This window comes from Fukomys damarensis, unplaced genomic scaffold (genome assembly GCF_012274545.1).
Source record: "Fukomys damarensis isolate Sample0158 unplaced genomic scaffold, DMR_v1.0_HiC HiC_scaffold_16, whole genome shotgun sequence".
NCBI lineage: Eukaryota > Metazoa > Chordata > Mammalia > Rodentia > Bathyergidae > Fukomys > Fukomys damarensis.
The window spans coordinates 50,496,909-50,521,104 of NW_022900928.1; the positions used below are offsets into that span (position 1 = coordinate 50,496,909).

At 35.1% G+C, this 24,196-nt stretch overlaps 1 protein-coding gene across 2 annotated transcripts in view; it reads left to right on the top strand.

Annotated features, from left to right (window-relative positions):
- Arhgap42 (Rho GTPase activating protein 42) overlaps positions 1 to 24,196 on the top strand; it is a 265,379-nt gene that overhangs the window by 230,149 nt on the left and 11,034 nt on the right. For both annotated transcript variants that reach the window (XR_783877.3, XM_010642036.3), the window contains exons 12-22: positions 567 to 606; positions 8,220 to 8,282; positions 9,310 to 9,384; positions 10,145 to 10,229; positions 10,882 to 10,940; positions 13,518 to 13,623; positions 14,639 to 14,798; positions 15,917 to 16,061; positions 17,360 to 17,740; positions 18,114 to 18,270; positions 20,290 to 20,352. Coding sequence is in view for 1 of the 2 variants with exons in the window: in XM_010642036.3 (XP_010640338.1) it covers positions 567 to 606; positions 8,220 to 8,282; positions 9,310 to 9,384; positions 10,145 to 10,229; positions 10,882 to 10,940; positions 13,518 to 13,623; positions 14,639 to 14,798; positions 15,917 to 16,061; positions 17,360 to 17,740; positions 18,114 to 18,270; positions 20,290 to 20,352 (1,334 nt within the window). In the remaining variant the exon portion in view is untranslated. The remainder of the gene's footprint in view (positions 1 to 566; positions 607 to 8,219; positions 8,283 to 9,309; positions 9,385 to 10,144; positions 10,230 to 10,881; positions 10,941 to 13,517; positions 13,624 to 14,638; positions 14,799 to 15,916; positions 16,062 to 17,359; positions 17,741 to 18,113; positions 18,271 to 20,289; positions 20,353 to 24,196) is intronic.

Genomic DNA, 24,196 nt, shown 5'->3' on the forward strand with positions numbered 1-24,196 from the left:
TCAGGGCTCTGCATCTTCTTTTTTTATCATTTTCTATTTCAATCTTACTATGTTTTACAAAATACCAATTAATGACAGATTTTTGAAAAAACAAAATAAATGTTTGGCTGTTCACCACAAATGATTGAGAAATCTTGACCTAGACCAAATTTTAAGGACAATTGTTTTTAGCTCAGAAATGTACAAGTTAGGATTATGCACATTGAAAATAAAGCATGAAATAGATAATTTGAGGAAGAAACAATCATGTGAAATCCATTGTAGAACACTTCCTAAAGAGGTATATTATGTATTATGTTGGGGAATAGAATAAGATGCATACATAAATCATATGGGCAGGGGAAAAATAACTCAGGGAAGGACTGCCAGTGGTTTGGAGGAGGCAAGGTAGGCTTCATCACAAAAAGTTGTTAGGCAAGGTGGACTGAAAGCACTGTAAACACAGTGGTTGTGAGAACTTGAAATCAAAGCAGTCCCTTTGTGTTTACTCTACAAACAGCACCTTGCCAGTCTTATGTGCTGGGTCATTAACTGAAAGTAACTGATAGACATCCTTTGTTTTTTAGATTTACACGCTGCCTGCCATTATTAGCAAGAAAGAAGAAAGTAAGTCATTTATTTTCCCTTAAAAAAAAACTCTTATTTGTGCAAACAGTTCCTGACTCTTGAATTTAAGACCTTATATTTGAGTAGGAAACGGCATCTGCTATTAATCAGAAATAGTCCTTTCTACTTTTTGGTTTACCCCTTGGAGCAAGTCAAAAGTAAAATTAAAGTTACATTTCCTGACAGAAATGATAAAACAATAGAAGGAACATGCTGAGTTCTAGAATTGACTCTGTTGGTGAGGTATACTTTCAGCTTCTCCTAAATAAAGCCAGATGAACACTGACACTTAATTCTCAGTGGCCACATTGCGAGCTGTAGAAAAAATTTAGGATTGGGCATCTGCATTGTGATCAGGGAAGCTTGTTTTTAACATTGATTAGGTGAAGAGGGGCAGCTGTTCCTAAAATCTGAGACAGGGCTGGCTCTCCATAGCTTTTACTATGCAGTCTGTAGTAGCCATAGGATCATCACCAGAGCTGGCAGGGAATGAGCTGGCCACCTCCAGTTCAAGCACTATGGATCTAAGCTTAAAGCCTAAAACTCCTTAGGGTATTGGGAGTGGCTGAGGTTCTACCTTTCTATTATGTGCCCAAGCAAGTTATTTTAAAATTATGTGAAATTATATTACAGATAGTTATTTGTACCATGGAAGTACTATGTGATATTAAGTATTCACTCTAGGGAAATAGCACTAATCTATCATTGATCAGGTGGTACATCTAATTTGAAATCTTGAATCCGTGAAGGTTTTCATGGTAAAACCACAAACTATATACCCCAAATTATAAGCAACAAAGTACTTTTTACTTCTTTGGCTTTTATTTACTTTTTGTGTGTATACAAATCCTTCATAGAGATTTGAAGCAGTTCATATACTGTTTGATTTTTTATGGCAGCAGAGGGCTTATTTATCTTATTTTTCTTGCCCCATTTTGCTTAGAAGTACAAGATTATTCTGGGGGTTTTAGCATATGGAATATGTAGGAAAAGGTGTTGCCATATCATTTCTAAATCATGATTATCAAACCATTCTCCATAAACATTGTTCATATGTTTTTCATTATCCTCTAAGTTCCCTGTAATCATTTACCACCTTTTGCTACCTTTTATCCTTGATTGGTTTAGAGTATTTTACACTATTCATGCTTTTAAAAGTATTTTTTCATTTTAAAAGTACATTCCAATGATTCTGGTATTCTTTGATCTCTTAAAAGTCATCTGAGACTTTTACATTATAGCTTTAGAGAAATCTGTCTCTTTTTACAATTCTGCTATCATGCTTCCATGCATCATCTTGTCTTTAAGATCTCATGTCTCTCTTTATTTGGCACTTGACTCTCCCAGAAGTGTCATTATGTCAATTTCAGTATGTAATTTCTCTCATAATTGGTATTTGAAGGAAATATTTGTCTCAAATGTTTATAGCCTCTGTAATTCACATGGATTCTGTTTATACTAAAATATTCTTATCCTTTCAAAACTCAATTTTTCATTAGATGTGCTTGTGTTTTTTAATTGCTAAGGATAATAAAATTTAAGACTAAAATATAAAAGTCAGGTTAAAACTTGTTTCAAATGACAGCCACTAGAAGTAGTCTTAAGGCACCTGCTTTTCACTAAGAAAACCTAGAACTATTTGCATTAGAGCCATGCGCTGAGTATGCATGTGTCATGAATGAAAACTAAAACTGTGCTATAACTGTGTAGTAATATATCTCTTTACAAACCTCACATTAAAAAGCAAACAAACAAAAAGAAAACCTTACTTTGTGGTTACTCTTAATATACCATTTTCCAATATACAGATCTTGTGAATGAAACTTGAATAGAGAAAGAAAGTTTGCATCTTCTTTACGATAAAGTGTCAAGTAAAATAATCTAACGTATCAGTCAGTTACAGGATATTGAACCCCCAAATTACCTTTGGGTTGTAAAATATGGCATAAAGTCCTTTCCCTGAAATTGTAAGATTTGGGGTCATTAATTCATTTTGAGGTTAGTAATATCTTATCATCGATATTAAACAGATGCTATCTGATTAAGACTAGAACTAAACTGATCCTTAAGCTATCCCATTGTTAATATTTTATTTTAAAATAGCTTACTAATAGTTCTTCATAATTCTGCCATTTCAATTCATTTATCAAGGGACACAAATTACTATCTTTTTTGACATGCATTTTGTGTCCCAAGATCTCCATTTTGGGACTGAACTTTAACAAGGGTAAAGGCAGTTAATATTTCCTCTACATTTTCTTTCTTTGACATTCTTTGTTGATGCCTTGTGTCTTGTCCACTCAAATATGACTTTTATGTAATGGTAGTTGAACTAGTTCCTCACTCTGGATTTGAACAAAGTGAGAACTGTGAAAGAATAGATACTTTGATCTTACTCTCTTATGCAATTAAGTCAACAGTATTCCATTGTGCATCCACTTTATTCCAGGCTCTGTGAATAAAAGAAATCTTTTTCAATGACATTTTCACTCATAAAATCCACTATTTCATTATGTAAAGACAAAGTGACCTAAGGAAACTCATACAAAATCAAAGGAAGTGGAGAAGATAACTATAAAGTTTCCAAATCAACTTTTAATATTGGCCACTTTTCCTGGAAGTGACTAGCAGACATATTCTTCCCAGCAGTAAACAGAAAAATTAAGCTTATTTTTCTTATTCTAGGCAAACAGTTGCCATTTGTCATGCATGTTCCAGAGCTTCATACTGCTGTTCAGATAGTTTCATTCTGGAAGGTCTCAAACATCCTCTGCAACACCACCCTTTGCCTCATCGTCCCCAAGACCTTTAATCAAATACAGTTTTGTTTTCGAGGAGGGACATAGCTCAAGCATTTTTTTTATGTGCAGAGCAGAATGAAAGGATAATTTAGGCCAACTGTTCATCCTTAGGAAGAAAAGGACCAGTAGGTATCATGAACACTAATAAACCCACTCATTTCTTTTTTTCTATTTCTTTCAAACCATATGTAATACAATATTAGATCTGAAATGGCAGTTTATAAAGTGAAATTTAAATTAAAGACAACTGTTGCTTTGTGTTGTTAACGCTGAGAATGTACTGTAAGGTCACAGATATTACATCTGTGAGGCCATGCTAGGTTTTGTGTTAGGAAATTGATGAAGGTACAAGGTCTTTTGCTGGAAGGCCATTCCTTTTATTCTCATGGCTGCTTGAATTCTCTTGAAATTAATAACTTTTGGGCTGCTAACCTGCCTTAAACTTTATTTCGGTTTTAATAAAAGCTTTAGCCCTGAACAGTTTGCAGAGGGGGCGGGGTTTAAATGCTTAAATTTAACTTTTGAATGAACATACTGAATTCATTAAGTTCGTCTGTCTTCTCTTTCTACCCATGAAGGCCAAATACCACGAATATTATTGAATGTTTGTTCCTGGGAATTTGGAAGTTGTTGGATTCTGGGTGTCCTTCTCCCAAACGGGGAGATACAGAGCTGAGAGACACCTTAGGCCTAGGGAGATATTCACAAAAGTAGCTCACATTAGCTGGCAGAACCCAACTCTTGTAGTAGCCATCAAAGATTGTATTTAGGCTACAGAAAACCTATTTTAATTGAATCCTCATTAGACTGATAAAATAAGCGTAGTAACCCCTTCATGGCTTTTGAAAATTGCTAGTTTTCCATTACAAAATGTGTTTGCCCTAAGAAGTAACATTCCTGTGGCTGCGTCTTATATCAAATCATTAGGAGACAAACTGAGCCACTTTGTCCTTCTCAGACCTCAGCAGAAAATGTTGGGTACTCTACTGGAGGTCCTGTGTACTCTCACTTTTCAAAGCAACTATGATTGGGTGCTGCCCCGGTAACTCTGGGCTACCTTTGTTATGTTAATCAACTAGAAAGTAGTTCAAAAGAGATACTTTCCAGTTTAAGAAGGAAGAACTAATTGTGTAGTTATTTTTTTATTTTCTTGAATCCTCATTGCCACAGCAAACTACTCAAGTTATGCATAATTAAATTAGAACTGGCCAGATTAGGCCTCAGCCTCAGTGGCTTGCCATAGAGGAGGTTCATCTCTTGTTCATCATACATGTCTATAGGTCCACTGTGACTCATAGTTTTCAACCTGAAACTCAAGTTGATAGAGAAACTTCCTCTTTATCTTTGCTTATCTTGTGCCAGAGACAAAAGCAAATAAAAGCTACTTACTGCTGCCTCTCATTTCCCCTGGGTAGTATTATATGTCACTTTCCTTCTTATTTCATTGCATAATACATACCACGTGACCAAGCCTATCTTCACAGATGCTGAGCAGTACAATTTTCCTGCAGGAACTGACAACAAATAGGGGAGAACAGTCCTGCTAGCCTGCTGCAGTCTGTCTGGTTCTAGGGAGAGGCTGTATTTGCTCATTGTGTTTTATGGACATGTAATGAACACATAAGAATGTTTCTTAATATACAGTTTACCTTTTCAGTGGCCAGCTAGGTATACAAGGCCTCCCCATTAAATGTTTTATCTGTGTCTGATGAAAGAACTAAATCATTTTGCATTGCTATGTCCTCAAATTTTTTTTAAAAAGTGTAATATCTTTCTTTGAAAAACAGTGCTTATGCTGGGGATGTAGCTCAGTGGTGCCATGCCTTCCTGAAATATAGCGCTGGTGTTTTTTACCATCCCTGGAGATCTCATGATTTCAGCCATGCCCAAAGGGAAAAGAATCCTTTGATGTGAAATGTTTATTCTGCAGTCATTAACAGTGGTGTTGGTTGCTGATAGTCAACACCATATCTCTTTCTGTGTGCAAAATACTTTTCTTGGAGCCTTTCAAATGTTGTTACTTCATCTTATATAGCCCTATAAGGAAGAGACTATCTTACCTTATTTTATAGCAGTGAGGCACACAGATTAAAATTATGCTCAATAATACAGCTTTTGACTAGGAGAGTAACTATTGTCTCTCTCATCTGATTAGAACTAATGACTGGTTTCACTTATCTTTTTTTTTTTTTTTTTTTTTTTTTTTTTTTTGAGACAGGGTCTCACTATGTAGTTGAGACTGACCTGGAACTAACTGTGTAGCCCAGGCTGGTCTCGAACTCACAGCGATCCTCCTGTCTCAGCCTCCTGAGTGCTGGGGTTGCAGGCGTGCACCACCATGCCTGGCTCATTTATCATTTTTTTTATTTTCTTCCATGTAGCCATGAGGTATAGGCAGGAGCAGAGGACAAAGACAGCTTAGCATTTTTATTTTTTCCCAAGGTTGGGCACACTTTGGTGCTTCATATGATTTTATTTCCAACTTACTCAGACTCTTTAACATATGTTCTTCCAGTTCTCTCATTTCCTAAAAATGAAAAGACACACTGTCCTTCATCCAGCAGTCTGACTGGAGCTAGGACCTAACTGCAGGTTTGCCTGGCTCTACACAAAGCTGGGTCTCTCTCTGAACCACACAGCTGTGGTCTTTCTCACAAAGCAATGGATGGTTAAAGGCAACAGAAAAGCATGTATAGTTTTGCTACCACATCTCTGAACTGACTGATAACATCACATTTACTCCTGTGAAGAGAGCTGTGAACAGAATCCATGGAATCCATCAGAACGACAGCACCCTTATGATGATCTTGCAGTCAGACTGACATCCTGTAAGGTTTTGTTCCACATAATGAGCCTATGCTATCAGTTTATTAGCATAGACTGGGGTATTGCTACTAGTATTTCAGTGTACCTTTGAGATATAGTCTGGTTACTGCCTAATTTTCTAATAATGAATACTGAAAGAAAAAAATCCATTTTTGTGTATCATAGTATCTTCATCCTTTTTCCAAAGTCTTTTATTGAAAAAAAATTAAATGCTCTTCTCTTCCTTCTAATCTTTTTTTATTATTATTGAAAAGCTGAACATTGTGACCTTCAGTACCAAACATTTCAAGTAGTAGGAACTTGCAGTGCTAACTGATAAAAAATGTTAATGCTTTATTTCTACCTAGGATTGTACTTCTTGTCTCACTTTTTGTTTTCATTGGTAAAAACAAAAAACTAATAAATGATTCTTTTCCTGTCCATCATACTTGTTTCCTTAATATTTCTAAATGTCTGAATGTATATTATGCTTGACATTTTAAATTATTGAAAATGAGCAATCCCTTCTTGGTGTCAAAGGAGTTACAGGCCAGTGCAGATCCTAAGAGCATGCTAACAGAGTACTCTATTTTCCTTATGTGCGTTCCACTCACTTGGAGTATCTACTGAGTTCTGTTCTTCTGATGTAGGACACTGGAAGCTAAGAAATACATCAGCTACTTCATAGTGATAGACATATATATTTTAGTTTAGACATTGTTATATCTAGAGTACTGATGTTATAGTTAAAGTATTTAATATATATATATTTTTTAAATATCTAATAATTCCAGAGTAAAGTGAATAAAAATGATAGTTTCTACCTTCAGCCTGCATCTTATCAACAGCTTGTGTCTATCTTTATGGATTTTTTCCCTAGAATAATTGAAATAGTCATACCCTCAAATTTCAACATTTTAATAATAGAGGCATTATGGTCTTGTTGATTTCTTATTTTACCTAACAACACTTCACAAATACCCTTTTGTGTTACTACCTCTTGTTTTTTGTTAATTAGTTCACCTTTATTGGTGTCCTGTGTCTAAGACTACTTCAAAGTTTTTACTCTGTTGCTAGTACTTTTCCTTAATTTTTATTGTAATCATTTTGGTGTGTAATTTTTCTCTGTGGATCTGTATTGAGCTGCATGAGTGTGCCTAATTCACAATTTTTCAGGGAAGGCAGTTTTAAATTTTTATCAGTTTGAATTATCATTTATTATTATTTAAGAATATTAAAAATGTCACCACAACATGTACTGAAAATTTTCTCTATGGTACAAAAGATTTTTAAGTTTTTCCTCTAGGTGTCACTTTGTATTATTAAATGCTTTTTCTCTATATAATTAACTAATTTGGTTCTGGCCCTACAACCTTAAAAAAGTGAAAATGGATTTAAAGAAACTCTAGCAAAAAATGAAAATAACTTGCTATTTTACAATGTAGAATTTTGGGATTCTTAATGCACTGAATAAGCATGTTTGGATTCTTTTAAATATGAAACAGAATGTCATACAAAGAGCATTGGGCTTAGAACAGGTGACTTGGATTAAATTCAAGCTCTAGTTTAGAACAGAGAAAGGTGGACTTTTAGCAAGTTAAGACCCTTACAATGCTGTTTTTAGAATCACATGGGAAAGAATAAGTTAAAAGTTTTAATACGATTTCCATGCAACATAAAGATTTGTTCTTCTAGCATTGACTTTAGTCACCTTCAAAAATATGCAGTAAAGGGTAATGCTAGTTTTAGGGAAATAGATGGGATCAATATAACATGCTTTATTTGAAGAATCTGTATTCTGTGTTCTATAAGCTGGGAGGTATAATAATTGTGTGCATGACCCTCCTGTTCTAATTTTACCCCAAAATTAAAAAGTCAGATTCTAGGCTAAGTATTTGATAAATAAGCACTGTGCTGTTACATGGTAAAGTCTCAGTGAACAGAACCAACTGAAGGGGGAATTTACATTTCACATCAACACTTAATTTGACTTTCTTTTATTTTCAGTGTACTTAAATGAGGCAGGATTCAACTTTGTGAGAAAGTGTATTCAAGCTGTAGAAACAAGAGGTGAGTGTTGTCTAACAGGTCTACTGTTACTGTGGTGTGTCCCATTCTTACATGGAAGCCTCTCAGTAAAAAATGAAGATGTAGCTGTGTGTGGTGGCACACACCTGTAATTCCAGTACTCAGGAAGCTGATGCAGGAAGATCACTGTGAGTTTGGCCAGCCTGGGCTACATAGCTCAAGGCCAAAGTGAACTACATAGTGAGACCCTGTGTCAATAAAAAGTGATTTAAAGAAAGAAGAAAATGTGTTTTTCGGCATTGACATGAGATTAATTTTAAGAATGATATAAATGTGTAAATTATATAAATATACCAATAGCTATATTTTAACTTCAGTTTACCAAAAATTATACTATCGTTTTCATATTTTTTTCAGCTTTGAAGATAAGACTTAAGCAGTTAATGCTTAGCCACCTTCCTGCCCTATTTTCTCTCACCTAGTGATTTTAGTCACTGCTTTTTTTTTACTCTTAATAATGACCTCTCTGGAAGCTCACCTCAGTTAGATGTTAGACACATTTACTTCTACTAAAACCTGTCTAAAACAAAATTCATATTGGCCTTTGGAGTTCTATGAACATATTCAGATTTTGGTGTTGCCACTTATAAGTTTTGAGAGGTTAAGTTGATTCCTTGAATTCTCTGAATCTATTTCCTTGCGTTTAAAATGAAAATATAAATGCTATAGGACTGTTCAACATACAGAACTCAGTAGCCCGGAAGCGGATGAGGAACACTGAATATCTCTTTCTGTTATTGATGCTTTTTTTATATTCAAAAATGGTGGATAGGCAGGTATACTTTGCTACTTTGAAGATCTTCAAAGACCTTTAAATGACTGATCAGTGTCTGCTCTGAGAAATGTGTCTGATAGGTGTTTTGCAGGACAGGTTTGCTAAGGTTAGACTGTAAAATTGGATAAGTAGCTCTCAAATTCTATATAGGCATATGTCTGAGTTTTTATAGTTCTGTACTTTGGAAGCTGTATCTCAAGCCATTGTCCTGTGATTTTTTTTCCTTCCCATTAGGTATCACCATTTTAGGACTCTACCGAATAGGGGGAGTGAACTCCAAGGTTCAGAAACTCATGACCACCACATTTTGTAAGTTTTAAATTAAATAAGTTAATTTTCGTATCATTATTTGTAATCCAAACTATAGGTTTATTTGAAATATAAATGACTGCTTGTCTTTGAATATTTTCAAATATTGTTTAAGATTAATGTTTGCATTCAGGTTTTTGGATGGTTTGGTAATGGTTTACTGCTGGGATTGAACACAGGTCCTTGCACATGCCGAGCATGAGCTCTTCCACAGAACTACACACTCACCTTCTATATTCAGTTATGAATGTTCAGCCATACTAGATAAACAATTTTTTGTTATTTTGGAGTTTTTTCTCAAATGTCCTTTGGTTAGTTTAAAGATAGAATAAGATGCGTGAATGCTAGAGGCAGATTGCCTAGCTTGGAATCCCAGTTTGTCTACTTAAACATTTTATGATCTTTAGTAATTTGATTAACCTTTCTGTGTCTGGGCTTCTTCATTTAAAAAGAGAGGTAATATTAACATCTATTAATCTATGCAAAAGACTTAAAACATGCCAGGTACAGGTTAGTCACTCTCTCATGTTAACAGATAGTGACAAGTTGATTTGGGAAACTATTATTTCATGAGATATCTTTGAACTTCGCTGTTAAAATGAGCTTCTTATCAGCTCATCTGAAGAACAATCCAAGTTAACTTTGCGGCATCTGAAAAAATGAATGCATCTCTCCTTTGACTTTGTTGGTATCCATTTTCATAATGGCACAGGGAATATTTTGAACTGTAGTTTGTACACCTTGTTTTTATTCTTTCCAGCCCCCAAATCCCCTCCCGATATTGACATTGATATCGAACTGTGGGACAATAAGACAATAACGAGTGGACTGAAAAACTACCTCAGGTGAGGAGGATTTAACCCCTTGTAACTGGATGTGTTCTCTCACTGCCCTCCGTGGGCATTGACTATTTGATTTCATAGAGCCCATATACAAACTCTGTAACTCCGGGCCTTCATGTAAGGTGAAACTGCACAAGGTGATAACTTTTACATTGAGCATTCTGGAACTTGCTCTTAGCGTTTTGTTTGTTTGTTTTTCTGGTACCGGGGATTGAACTCAGGACCTTGGCACCTGTGAGGCAGGCAGTGGAATCTCTGAACTAAATCCCCAGCCTACGTATTTTTTGTTTTATATTAAATTTCTATGTTAGGTTATTGTATATCTTTTAAAACAAATCAAAATAAGTTTTAATTCTTTTTTTTTTTCTTATAACTATTGGCCGTATATCTGAAATTGGTTTTGTTCTTGTCTAAAATACCCTCGTGAATGTACTTGTGGCAATAAGTGCTAAAGTGCGTTTGTATTTTAGAAGTTTGCATTTTAGGATTACTCAGAGCCCCTCCACAGGGCCTTATACTGCATAATCACTCAATTATTTTACTTTTATTTTTAATGACACAAAGTAATCACCAAGTTCTATAAGAAGTAGTGACAGAGTGTGTATGTGGGGAGAGAACAGTGCCATTCTAAATGCCCTTCACTTCTTTAATGTAGGTGCCTTGCAGAACCACTGATGACTTACAAGTTGCACAAAGATTTTATTGTTGCTGTTAGTAAGTACACTTCCATCTGATGCATGTAATTGATATAGTTTTTTGCTATAAGATGTTGGCATATAAGTTTTAATATAGTTACGTTTTTATATATTGCCATTTATATATAATATGATACTTAATAGTTTACACTGTGACTTTTAAGCTAATACAAATAATAAATTGAGCTAAATATCTTGTCACTTAATATGACCTTATTGGGATGACAGTCCTATGTGATTAGAAAGAATTGTGAGGAATTCTGACTTTGTTTTACTTGAGCAGTTAATACCAGTTATGAATATGTTCAGACAGTTTTGCTGCTGCACATGCTCACATGCTGTATTTCTGAACATAGATTAACAGATGTTAGAAAGATGAGTAAAATATTTTTGACTAGATAATTGCATCAATCCCTTTCTCTTACATTTTATTTATTTGTGGTGATCATATATTTATGTGTAGGTCTGTGACTGCATTAATATTGTATAATTAGATTTAATCCAAAAACTGAGCAATGAGAAACATGTAACATGAGAAACTAGTAATATGCAGTTTTCAAGCATTGAGACTCAAATGCCAGATTGCCATCACAGCACATCTCTACAACATGTGACAATTAGGAGGTGCATTTCATTGTTAAGTTGTGTGAGGTGTGACTGTATTTAAGAGTATTTTTCATAGTCCAAGAAAGAAATCAGTTGCATTAGTTTTACTTCCACACATTGTAATGTCACAGGAAATGTCTTCTGATGAAAGTATCTGATAAAGTTGAATGACCTTGGTTTTCAATTCAGTGTTCATGGCCAATCAATCACATGATCTGTTAAACAGCAGTATTAGTAAGCTGCCTCTGAAAACTCTTCTTTCTACATTTTCTTCATTGAAATCTGCATGGTTAGGTGAACAGGACCTGAGAAAATATATAATCTAACCCTTCAGATTATTGAATAAGAAACTAGGACCTGAAATAGACAAGGAACTTATTTAAGGGTACTAGAAAATTCGTGGCGAACCAGAGCTGCATTGCTAGCTGTTTGGTTTGTTTGATTTTATTTTCCCACTCAATCCACAACTTTTCAAACTGAGGTTTTGTTTTTTAAGTGGCATTTGAGCCACCTGAATTAAACAGCTAAAATGGACTGATTGTTTTGATACAAGTTTTTGGCACAGATTTATTTCTCCACTTGTTTCTGTGGCAAATGGTGGTCATGTTATTCACGACTATGATATTTAAAATATATTCTTATATATAAGAATTTGCCTTTTATCTGAGTCAAGGATAGTCTTGTTGATTAAAGCCTAAATTGGGTTATTTAATAAAATTAGGTATTTGGTATCAAGCAAGAGAAATAATCTCAGTAAAAAAGGGCAAGTTTTCTAAGCCCAAGAAATGTCTCACAGAATTCCTGTGCAGAGAAGGGGCCAGACCTTCCATGACACTGTAGTCAGGATATGCATGACATTTTCCTTACACTTTCTGAAGGATCGCTCATCTCTGTTCTTTGTTGTATTCTTCATTCTCATCTCCATTTCTAGTCAATTTTCTTGGGGTACATTTGGCCAGCCCTACCCTGGTTTTACTTGATCTGCCTTCCCACTTATTGAGCAGATAGGTCAGAGTTTTGGTATCTCCATTCCAGCTCTTCAAAGAGACCTTTTATTCAGCCTGAACCAAATCTTTCCTCACTTTATGTCCAAACAACTGGACCCAGAAGAGATGGTGGCCTCATAGTATAGATCTCTAAGTTGGGATTGTTTCTGGAAAAAGGCCTTTGCAAAGTGGACACCCACAATAAGAGATTGTTAGATTTATCTTTCTGAAGTGTTAGACGTTTCTCTAGCATATATGTCAGTACCTTAGCTTTTACCCGCCAGGACTTGCCTAAGTGATGTCTCAAATTTCAGATTTACCATTGTCAGTATGGATTTACAATCAACTGGGCCCATGTTTACCTCAGAAAAGCCAAGCTCTTAACCCATAAATTAGGGGAGAAGAATACTGGCTTACTCTGGCTGTCTGGGTTATATCACAAGGAAGTTGCTATATGATAATATGAATTTTAGTATATGCATATATCATATATATATACACATATATATAAGTGACCAAAGATCATATATGTATATATCTCACTGATATAGTGCCTGACCCTTTGGACAGCCTGCACCAGTTGCTAAAATTCACATTTCTGTTGGTTCTATTCTATCCTTGGCTTCAAAATCTAAGCAGGTAATGAGTTATGGTTGTATGGAAGCATATAGTTCAGTGATTAAGGGCCCATGTGTAGAATACATAGAACTGGATGTGTTTGGCTTTTCTTTTTTTAAATTTCAGTACCAGGAATCAAACTCAGGTCCTTGTGCTTGCCAGTCAGGTGTTTGGCTTTTCTACTTTTCTACTTCCTAACTTCATGTGTATGGACAGGATACTTAGCCTTTCTGTGTCTTAGGGATTGATGATAATTATGTTACATAAAGCAGTGCCTGAAAGGCATGAAAGGTAGGAGTAGTTAAGATATTTATATGTACTAATATTTATATATTCACTTGAATGCAGTTAAAACTTGACCATTTACAACTTTCTTTACATAATAGAATCAGATGATCAGAACTACAGGGTGGAGGCTGTACATGCATTGGTGCACAAACTGCCAGAGAAAAACAGAGAGATGCTGGACATCTTAATAAAGCACCTGGTCAAGTAATTCTCTTAACTTATATTATTCATTTAGCTATATATTTATCTGTTAAGTTAAAACTTGTTCATATCTTTTTAAAGTATGTGATGGAACTATATCATTGCTATTGTAATTGATACATTGCAAGAGCTTTAAAAATGAACTGACAGTTTATTTTTAGAGTATATCTGTAATATTTGTGTGTATGTGTATGTTTTCAGTATGTAAATAAGCATATCCTTTGCAACTGCTAAACTAAAAATGAAACACTTACATATCAACTTAAAATTATGTGGAGCAGGTAGATTTTCCGTGACTCTTTTAGGTGTGTTGTAAGCAGTGAGTTTGAAGACTGGTGTAATATACTACTAAAGGCAACAATTTTCCCAAGGTCAAATTAACACTCTGATGTTTTAAAAGAAAAAAATGTTATTAAATTTATTTCCAATGCCAAGTAAAACTGAAAGTAGTTTTCTCTTGAATGAAAACTTCAAATTTTATACATGAATATTTTCTAATGATGTTAAACTTATAATTCCACTTCAGATGTTTTAAATTCCATAATATTTAGGTGACCAAAATTCTTTAACACAGTCCAAACATAAACTAAACAAAATTCGTGGTTCTGTGTTTGGAAAGCCTTCTCAGAAGCACATGAATTTGCTTCATATATGGTAATTACTATCTCCATCTCCTTAAACCTTTTTCATTTCTTTGAGTTAGGAACCTAGTGTGGAAGTGGGATAGTGGGAGGATAAATAAGGAGTAAAAAAATACAGTTAGATAAATGTACTAAATTTTAGTGTGCTATAGCATAATAAACTGAGTATATTTTATAGCAATTTATTATATGTGTTATATATTTTAAAGAACATGTTATGTCTTTTGGGCTATTGACTCATGACAACAGGAATAACTGAAACTGAGAAAATTAGCCTATAATGGCATATGTATTTTACATTTTTATGCTACAAGTTTGATAGAAAAGCATATTTCATCATTATTAAATATTTAAGAATTTTTTGTTCTTATTTGTAGAGTATCACTGCACAGCCAGCAAAACCTCATGACTGTCTCAAATCTTGGTGTCATATTTGGTCCAACTCTGATGCGAGCACAGGAAGAAACTGTGGCTGCCATGATGAATATTAAATTTCAGAATATAGTGGTTGAAATTCTGATAGAGCATTATGAGAAGGTAGGCTGGATTTTCTTGTACAAGCATCATATTTTGTATCTTGCCTTTTAAAAAGGAATTTTGCTTATATTTTTAGTGAGCTTTCCATTGTTATATCAGATTCCTATAAAATGTCTATTGGTTTTGTAAAAATTACTTCTTTCTGAAGACTTTGATATGTTTTTATTGTAATTTAGTTAAGTGCTTCTCAAAATTCTTCAGCTAGCTTCTTTTCTTTCCTTCTATATCATTTACTTTCCATATCATTTATTTTCTTTAGCATTTGTGCAGTTATTATTCATTCAGAAAGCACTTTAAAATCACTCTATGGTTATGTCTTTTTTAACCTTCTCTCTGTATTCCTCTGGAATTAGACTCATTTATATAGTAAAGATAATATTTCTACATAATAAAAAAAATTAAGAGATCAAAATCTTGAAGTCCTGTCTAACCCCTAAAGAGGTTTTCCTTAAAAGAGTAAGACCTTGAAGTAACTATGGAAATAGGAAACTGAAACCCACATTATTTTGATTATTAAACAAATTTAGCCACTTAGGGCCTAACTATACAAAATCCCACTTGTGTGATTTGCTGTTTGTGAGAAAATGACTATATCTCTTCCCTTCCCATAGTCCCTTCCTCATGCCCACAGGAGATGTCTTTAGTTACAAACGTTGTGCGCTCCCTCACAGTCACCTGGCTGTATCCAGTGGTTGTTCTCATTCCTCTGCCTGTAGCTGATCACATTTCCTGACAGCTCAGAGCCAATATTATTGTACCTTCTGGAAACATGGAGCCTTGTCACTAGAGAATGATACAGATATGCTTATGTTCTTCCAAGATCAAAGCAGAATGAGAATATCGCACTACAAAGAATCAGTGTGTCTTGTGTAGACATTTGCACTTACGTGAAAGTTCTTGAAGTTATTGGAAGATCTGGATTTTATTGATGGGGATGAGAGAAAAATAAAGAAAAGCTAACAATGAGACGTTACCATTAAATAGAAAAGAAAGTTTTAGTGACTGTATAAGCATCCCTTGCATTTCTGAAATTATTTAAGAACTCTGAAAGCTTATTTTATGATGCATATGACAGTTTCACCCATTTATTGATCTTGGTCTGTTTTTCTTCTATGTAGATTTTTCACACTGCACCAGACCCAAACGTTCCCCTCCCTCAGCCTCAGTCTCGATCTGGATCCCGAAGAGCCCGAGCAATTTGCCTCTCAACAGGCTCCCGGAAACCCAGAGGGCGGTATACTCCATGCCTAGCAGAGCCTGATAGTAAGTGTGCCTGGTCTTAGCGAGATGCTTTCTTTATTCTTCAATTCAGCCTGACCTCATGTCATTAGTAATTAGGTAGAAAGAGAAAATGTTCTCACTGATTCTATTTCCCCAGCACCCTTCTCCTAAAATTGATACATCTACAGTATAGTGGTGAGGTTCACTGGACAAGCAAATTCATTATTGCCACAAAGAAAAAAAAAAAGCTTACTCATTACTCTTTCTTCTGCAGCTACGATTAAGTACACTGGGTGCTACTTAGTAGCAGGCTTTATCCTGTTGTCAAAGTGGTAGATGAGAAACCAAGAGATAAGTCAGACTGAAATAGTCATTTTCTTTCTGTCTTTCACATTATGTTCTTAAAGCATCAGCTCTTGGTTGTCAAAGTATCTGAAAGAGAGAGAAAAAAAAAAGAAAATCAATACTATATAATATCATTAGCCACTTATCCTTAGCCATGCGCCAGCCTGGTGTAGCTGGAGCCCATAGCATACATTTAAACTGTGATCATTCTCATTTTATACACTCAATTCTTTTACATTTAATACAAAAAAAATTTAATGCAACAAAACATTAATACAACATTTGTTACAAAACCATCTGGTAATTTTTATTTCAAGTATATCTGAATGCTTTAATATGGTTTCTGTGATTGTTTCCTTTACATTTTCCTTTAAGGAACATTAAAAAGTAAACCTAATAAAACAGCCAATTGCTTAGCTTGCCATATTCTTAGCAGGAAAAGGAAAAACTTTCTTTGAAAATTTTGAACAGCTTGTGATTTGTGGCTAACGTTCAGTGCTGCCTTTGAATGAAGGAGGACTTATGTACATTGTAACTCAAAATTACCAATGATCAGAAAAGTAAAAGGAGGCAGAAATAGGTTTTAATATACCCTCTTCCACTGATTTCTTGCAATGTCATGAGGAAATCTTATTTCTCTTTTGATTCTTATTTCACAAGACAATTTTTGTCTGAATTCCATTCAGCCCACCAATGCTTCAAGGAGTAAAATTGTTACATAAGGACAGTTCATAGGACCATGTAGCACCCTTCTAGAATAGTATTGAAATATGCATTCACCAAGTATAAATGCATATTTTAAAGCCTTTCTTCTGCACTTCTTCAGCACTTCAGGACAGTTCTCCACAGCAGGTAAAGACCACCCATCACCCCATCACCTTGTAAGTGTGCTCAAGTGTCTGGCGAGCACATAGAAAGTTGAGAAGAGTGTGTGATGCTCTCACCAACATATAGCTACTGTTGCTTCTGTCTCTCTCCCTGCTGCTTTTCCTCAGGTGACTCCTATAGCAGCAGCCCAGACAGCACGCCCATGGGCAGTATTGAGTCACTCTCCTCTCACTCCTCTGAACAAAATAGCACTACAAAGTCAGCTTCCTGCCAGCCCAGGGAGAAATCTGGAGGGATACCTTGGATTGCAACCCCATCATCTTCCAATGGACAGAAAAGCCTTGGTCTGTGGACAACTAGTCCTGAATCAAGTTCTCGAGAAGATGCGATGAAAACAGATGCAGAGTCCGATTGCCAGAGTGTTGCCTCAGTCACCAGCCCAGGGGATGTTTCCCCTCCTATAGACCTAGTCAAGAAGGGGCCTTATGGGCTTTCAGGACTGAAAAGAACCTCTGCTTCCTCCCTCAAATCCATCTCTGCTTCTGAAGGTAAACCAAAGTGGAGCTTGTAGAAGTTGTTATTGTTTTAATGTCATTTGCTGGATTTTTCAGCATGATTAGGCAGAGATAAAGTTAATGGGAGAAACTAAGGATGCTTATCTACTTTGTTCCTGAGCTTGGATTTTAAAACCTTTTACACCATGACATTTTTCCTAAATCTTTCCATCTCTGTAAGGTGATGTCTTTGTAGATGTTTATCTCCCTGAGTGACGGGCTGCTGTGCCCAAAGAACATTCTGTACCGTCCCATTTAGTCTCAGAGAAAAAAAAAAAATACCCCTTTTGTTATGCACATGTACTATGTTATTACTATTATTTTATCTAAGTAGCACCTTGCTTATTTTCTTGGGCTTGCTTTTTAGGAAACAAGAGCTACAGTGGATCTATACAAAGCTTAACTTCTGTAGGTTCCAAGGAGACATCCAAAGCCACACCAAACCCAGAACTTCCTCCAAAAATGTGTAGGAGGTTAAGGCTGGACATTGCCTCAAGCAATGGCTATCAGCGACCTGGTTCAGTGTAAGTGAAAATGAGCTTATATTTGTTGTGTGTCCCAGGAATGCGCAGGAGTTGAGTCTATTGAAAAGCACCTTGGGAATTCCATACTTAAATGCCTCCTCTGTAGAGTGAGTAAAGTTAACTTCTGTAGGACTCTTTCCTATTCTAGAAAAAGAAGTGAAAGTTACTGTAGACTGCATATGTAGTCTCATTAGGCAGCATTCAAGCTCTTTCTGTAGAATAGAACTATGGCTTAAGTCCAAGAGAATAGGTATGTAATATAGTAGCTACAGGCTTGGGAACTAGAGGCTTTCCTGTAGAAGCTACACATCCATTTCTCAGTTCCCTCCTCTCTGTTATCAGTACAGCATCTCTCCAGCTTGTGAGATGTTTTTTTTTTTCTTTTATCCATCCTGTGTCTGCCCTCCCTCAGTGTTCCATGGTTTAAATAAGTTCATAGAGAACAAGGAACACAAAAGGCAAAGAGGAAAGAGTACTTCTGATCTAAAGAAATTACCACGGGTTTAAAGATGGATAGGTCATGGGTACATAGACATGATCAGAAAGACGTAAAGAGGAAAATGGAAACCAGCATAAGTAAGTCAAACAAACACATAAAGGAAAGGTTTCTCTCCCTTTCAGGCTGTGTTCCTGACAATTGCCAAACATTTGTTAATGCTATATGAGCTATTATTGGCTGTCTTTTACATATACTATCCTTTCAGTGGTTCACAGTATCCTGAAAGAGAGAATTTAAGGCCCTTTCTAGAAATGATAAGTGATCTTTAAAAGTTTAACAAATTAATCCACATACTCTTCAGCTAGTAAGTGGCAGAGCTGGAATTCCAACCCAGGTTTCTCTAATTTCATTTCTGTGTATCACACCCATTTTTAATATGATGGTGTTCCTGACATTTTTATTATTTGTGAAAAGTCAGGTACAACATTTTACTAAGCCTATTTCCATAGGAACAAGTCTTGAATTCATTTATCCATTCTTTTCTGTAACAAAAACCTATTAGTTATAGAGTTCAACATCCATTATTTCTGTAGGTCAGAAAAATAGTTACAGTGGTATAGACAGATATTTATAAATCTGGTCTACTCCCCAGGAGGCATAGTTTTAGCCATTATAGGAAATTAAATTTTAAGCCAGTATGTTGGGGAAGATGTGACAATATTTTTTCCATCCTTTGCGGAGGAAAAAGAAGAGCTTCTGTCATGGTTGTACTGACAGTTAAAATAGAAATTAAACTTAGGAAGTATATTCTATATTAGGTGTAAAATGATCAAGATTATCAAATGGCTTGTCCCTCTGAGAAGAGTTTGTGTATTAAAGAATAGTACATTATTTTAAATTTCACTTTAAATTGAATGGCATTCAAGGAATTTGATTTTCTCTTGTAAACATCAAAATTTGTCTAATCACTGAGGGAGTCTCTGGTTTGTGGTTATCATTTTATATCCAATAGCCTTACCTTTTCAAGTGAAATATTTCCTCACCCTACACATGTACGCCATGATTTGAAATAAAAGTTGAATCCAGAAGTTAATTTATTGTACATATTTTTAGGGTTTATAGTTCTCATGTTACAGGACATATATTCACATTTTAAAACCACATGAAATCACGCTAATATTAGGGGGTTTTAGCCATGGGAATGAACAGCAGTTCCTCTTGTGTCATGTTGATTTTATTCCTTGATTCTTGCCTGGTGGATCCAGAGGAGTCAATAACATGCTGCCTGCTGGGAGCAGAGTGGGTAGAAAATGTTCCTTTTAGTGTTCCCTCAATTTTCTGAAGTAAAAAGGATGAGGATGGTTAACAATCCCCACAAGAGGTAGTTGTAAACTGATTACAATCTGAGAATCATTGAGCTAGAGGCTAGAGCTAAAAGCCTTCTCACATTAAAGCTTGAAATTTGGCTCCAATTTTGATGTGACTCTTGTTTTGTTAAAATGATAATCTTGAATTTCACATTGAGCGGAAAGATTTTCTGATTGATTTCATGAAACATGTCTTTTAAAATTATTTTTCAGAGTGGCAGCAAAGGCTCAACTATTTGAAAATGTTGGCTCACTTAAGCCTATTTCATCTGGGCGGTAAGTCCTCAAAAACTTCAGAAGCAATAAAAAAATGTAACAGTGGTGACGGTGTCTTGTGGTAAAGTGACAATATTTGTGACAGCTGTGCCCTCAGCTTTGCACATAGTCAAATGCATGGCCCTTTATGTGGAGATCATGTCTGTAACAGCATTTAGCACCTCGCATTGTTACAGCGATACCTGCTTTGCTACAATCTTTTCCAAAAAGACAATTCTAAACAGATTACCTAAAGGACAGAAGTTGCCATAACTCTCTGTACATCTTTAATGACAGTCACTTTGAGAACAATTTTCAAAAGAATATTCTTGACTTCTAAAAGTTATGTTAAGTTTCTCTGGAAGAATCTTCATGGACATCCATTGTAAAATGTGCTTTTTCTTAAGGACCCCTGAGTATGATAGAGCTAATTGCCCCAGGTGCCCATTTTTTGAGTACAGAGCTTCACTCAGGGTTTCCAGACTTTACATTAATCATTAAAAGGATATGAGTTACTACATGGAGTGCTTCCTTCTTAAGTTTCTGCTTTCTTCTTCTTCCTTTTTAATTGATTCTTCTAATCTACCATGGGCTTTTATTTTTAGTATGAATAATGGGATTTCATGAGGGTGATACTTTTCTAATGTTTTCTTTTAGAGGAGGTACTTGAGAGTTGCTTGTTAAAGGAGCATGTAAGTGAGAGAACTGGAAACACAAACCTTGATTTTTCCTTTGGCTGTACTTGTTTCCTAAGTCTGGATAATTAAGTCTAGGAAATAAAGGAGTCATGGATAATTGAATTACTGCTGCATATGTCTTCTAAAAGTTATTCATTCAACAAATTGCTGTTAATCTTGTAAAAATATGTAGACTTTCCTAGTAAGTATTTCTTAAGTAATACTAGACATGGGCTAGTTATTAGGGATCACAATGACCTTCAAACTCTTTTTAGCTTAATTCAAAGCTTGCTGAGGTCCTTTAAATTTTGGTTTGTTGTTGTCAGTGGTTGTTCTGGTTTATTTATTTATCTTTTTTAATTCCAGAGAGTAGAATCATTGTGGTATCACTAGGACAGTGCATTTCTATAGTCAATCCTAGAGCACTTCATACACCTTCCTTATCTCTGTCCACAGCATTTTCATCCTCTTTCTTTTTTATCAAGGCAGGATGAAAACAAGCCCCTTGTATATCAGAGCAAACTTCATTCTTCTGAGATTGTCATTGCTGTTTGGCCTTACTATGAGGGATTTAACCTTGCTGCACTGTCCTGTTATGTGGTAAATGACTCCACTAGATGGAGCCTTTTTATTAGGAAGCTCTAGAGCAGTGATGGCAAGCAAACCTTTTAGAGCTTTCAGTGATAGCAAACTGTGACACGTGCTGTAGGTTCACCACTGCTAGACTCTATAAGTAAAAACTCAAGAACAGTCCTCTCTTGGTATTCATGGGGGAGTGGTTCCAAGACTACCTATCACCAAGATATAAAAATCCACATATTCTCAAGTCACTTCTGTAAAATGGCATATAACTACATATATATATATATATATATATATATATCATATATATGATTGATATATATATATATCTGTATATTTGACCATCTCTAGATTATGTGTAATACCCAATATGAATGCGGTATAAATAGTTGTAGCTGTTTTCTTTAGGGAGTAATGGTAAAGATTTTGTACATTTTCAGTACAGATGAATTTTTCTCGGAATATCTCAGTCTGGTTGATTGAGTCTAGATAGGGCATCAACAGATAGAGTGCCAACTGTGCTGTAATCAGAAAGGTCATCTGACAGACCCTTAGGAAAATAAGCTATTAAGAAAGTAATTTAGAAAGCTGTCATATAATAAATATATTTAGAGGCTGGGGATTTAGCTCAGTGGTGCTGCCGCCTGCCTTGCAAATGCACGGTCCTGAGTTCAAGCCTTGGTACCATAAAAAAAATATTTTTTTTCAGATGTTCAGCAGTCAACTTGTGCATTTTAATATGCTTACACATTCTAAATATTCTAAATCATCTTATAATAAATGTTAGCATAAACTTGGTGCTCACCTGTTCCTTTAGGATTATTCTGAGCTTGCCAAATTGTTATGAACATATGTACTTGAAATACATGACAGGTGTTCTGTGTGTGGTTGTTATATTAATGAATATTATTGCCATTATTTTGAACCTCCTTGCTGAAGAGGTATTTGGGGTATTTGGGAAATGCTTTTAGTTAAGAATCAGGCAAAGAAGAGTGAAAACATTGGTCAGTGAAAACATTAGCCATTAGAAGCTGCAAAAAAAAAGTCCAGGCAATTAGGAGAGGATGATAGTGTTAACCCCATTATTGGAAATGTTTAAGAGAATAATTTCAGTGGTTCAGGAGGGGCCATCCTACAAGTTTGGTTAAAATGGAAATTTTGCCACAGACCTAGAATGTCTTAGACTGAGACCCAGAAAATCTGTATTTTGGCGAACCTCCCCAAATGATTCTTACATGTATGCAAACACATGAGAACCAGTGGAGTGGAGAAAAATGCCCTTTCTACACCTAGTGTATAGCATTAAGTAAGCAGGCACAGATTATTTACAATTGTTTTTCTTTAACCTGTAAAATACCTTCAACAGCTAAATATCTCTAGGGTCACCATTACAACAAATGTAGAGAAAAACCCCAAAGCTTTCCCACCCCATTTCAATCTATTAGACTCCAATAGAGGGAAGATCATTCTTAAAGTCCTGTACTGTAGGAAGCCTGTACAAATATCTTCTGACTGAAAGCAGAAGCACTTGAGAGTTGAGATTTAAGTGCCTGGCTTCTTATAAACTGTCAAAAATTTCAGTCGCCATAATCTGAAAGACCAATATTTTGATTATATTTATGAGTAAAAAAAGCTCAATAAAGTTTTGACCAGTGAGTTTGAATTTTAAGCACGGAAGTCATTGTTGTAGATCATGTTAACACATTTAAGGTACACATAAGATATAGAAAACACCATAGTACATGTGAAGAAAAAGAAATCATGATTTTAAAAAGTGATTTCATTTTCTTTTATTATAGAAAATGTGGAGAATACTAATAGACTAAAAAAGTAAATAAAAACTACTTCTAATTTCATCATCTTCATGAATCTAATTATTATTAAATTTTGGTACACAGTCAATCTCATCTATGACAGTGATCCTCAAACTTTTTGGTCTCAGAACACCTTCATAAACCTAAATTAAGGATCCCCAAAAAGTTTTCATGTGGGTCATATCTTTTGCTATTTACTATCTTACAGATTTAAGCTAAGACATTTTTTTTAATTTAAACTGAGAAAAATGTAAAATCTTTAATTAGAATAGCAAACCCAGTATATATTAATACAAATACCATAATTTTTATGAAAGATATTTTCAAAATAAAAAGTTGCATTATTTTACATTTTATATGTTTAATATCTGATACAATTAAGAATAAATCTTCACATGCCTTCTGTTACTGTCAGAATAGTGATGTCTTAGGCTCCCACCTGCCCCTCTTCCTGCCTCAGGTTTGAGAACTACTCAGTGATAAACACACACAAAAGGATCCATGAAGGTGTTGGTTACTGTGCCACTCCAAACACAGTATCTAACACAGAATAGATGCTCCATAAGGTTATAAAATACCATTTTAATCAAAAAATAATTTGTTGCTCACTTTCTTGTTTCACTTTCATGAGAGGTATCATTTACCTATGTAAGCAGCTTTAACTCTACACTCTCAACATGGAAGTTTTTTAGCACTGAGACGGCCAACACTCTCCCAGATATCCAAGCCAGATGAAGCTAGTATTTGTTGAAAAGAAAAAAAAAAAAAAAAAAAAAAAAAAAAGGGAACAAA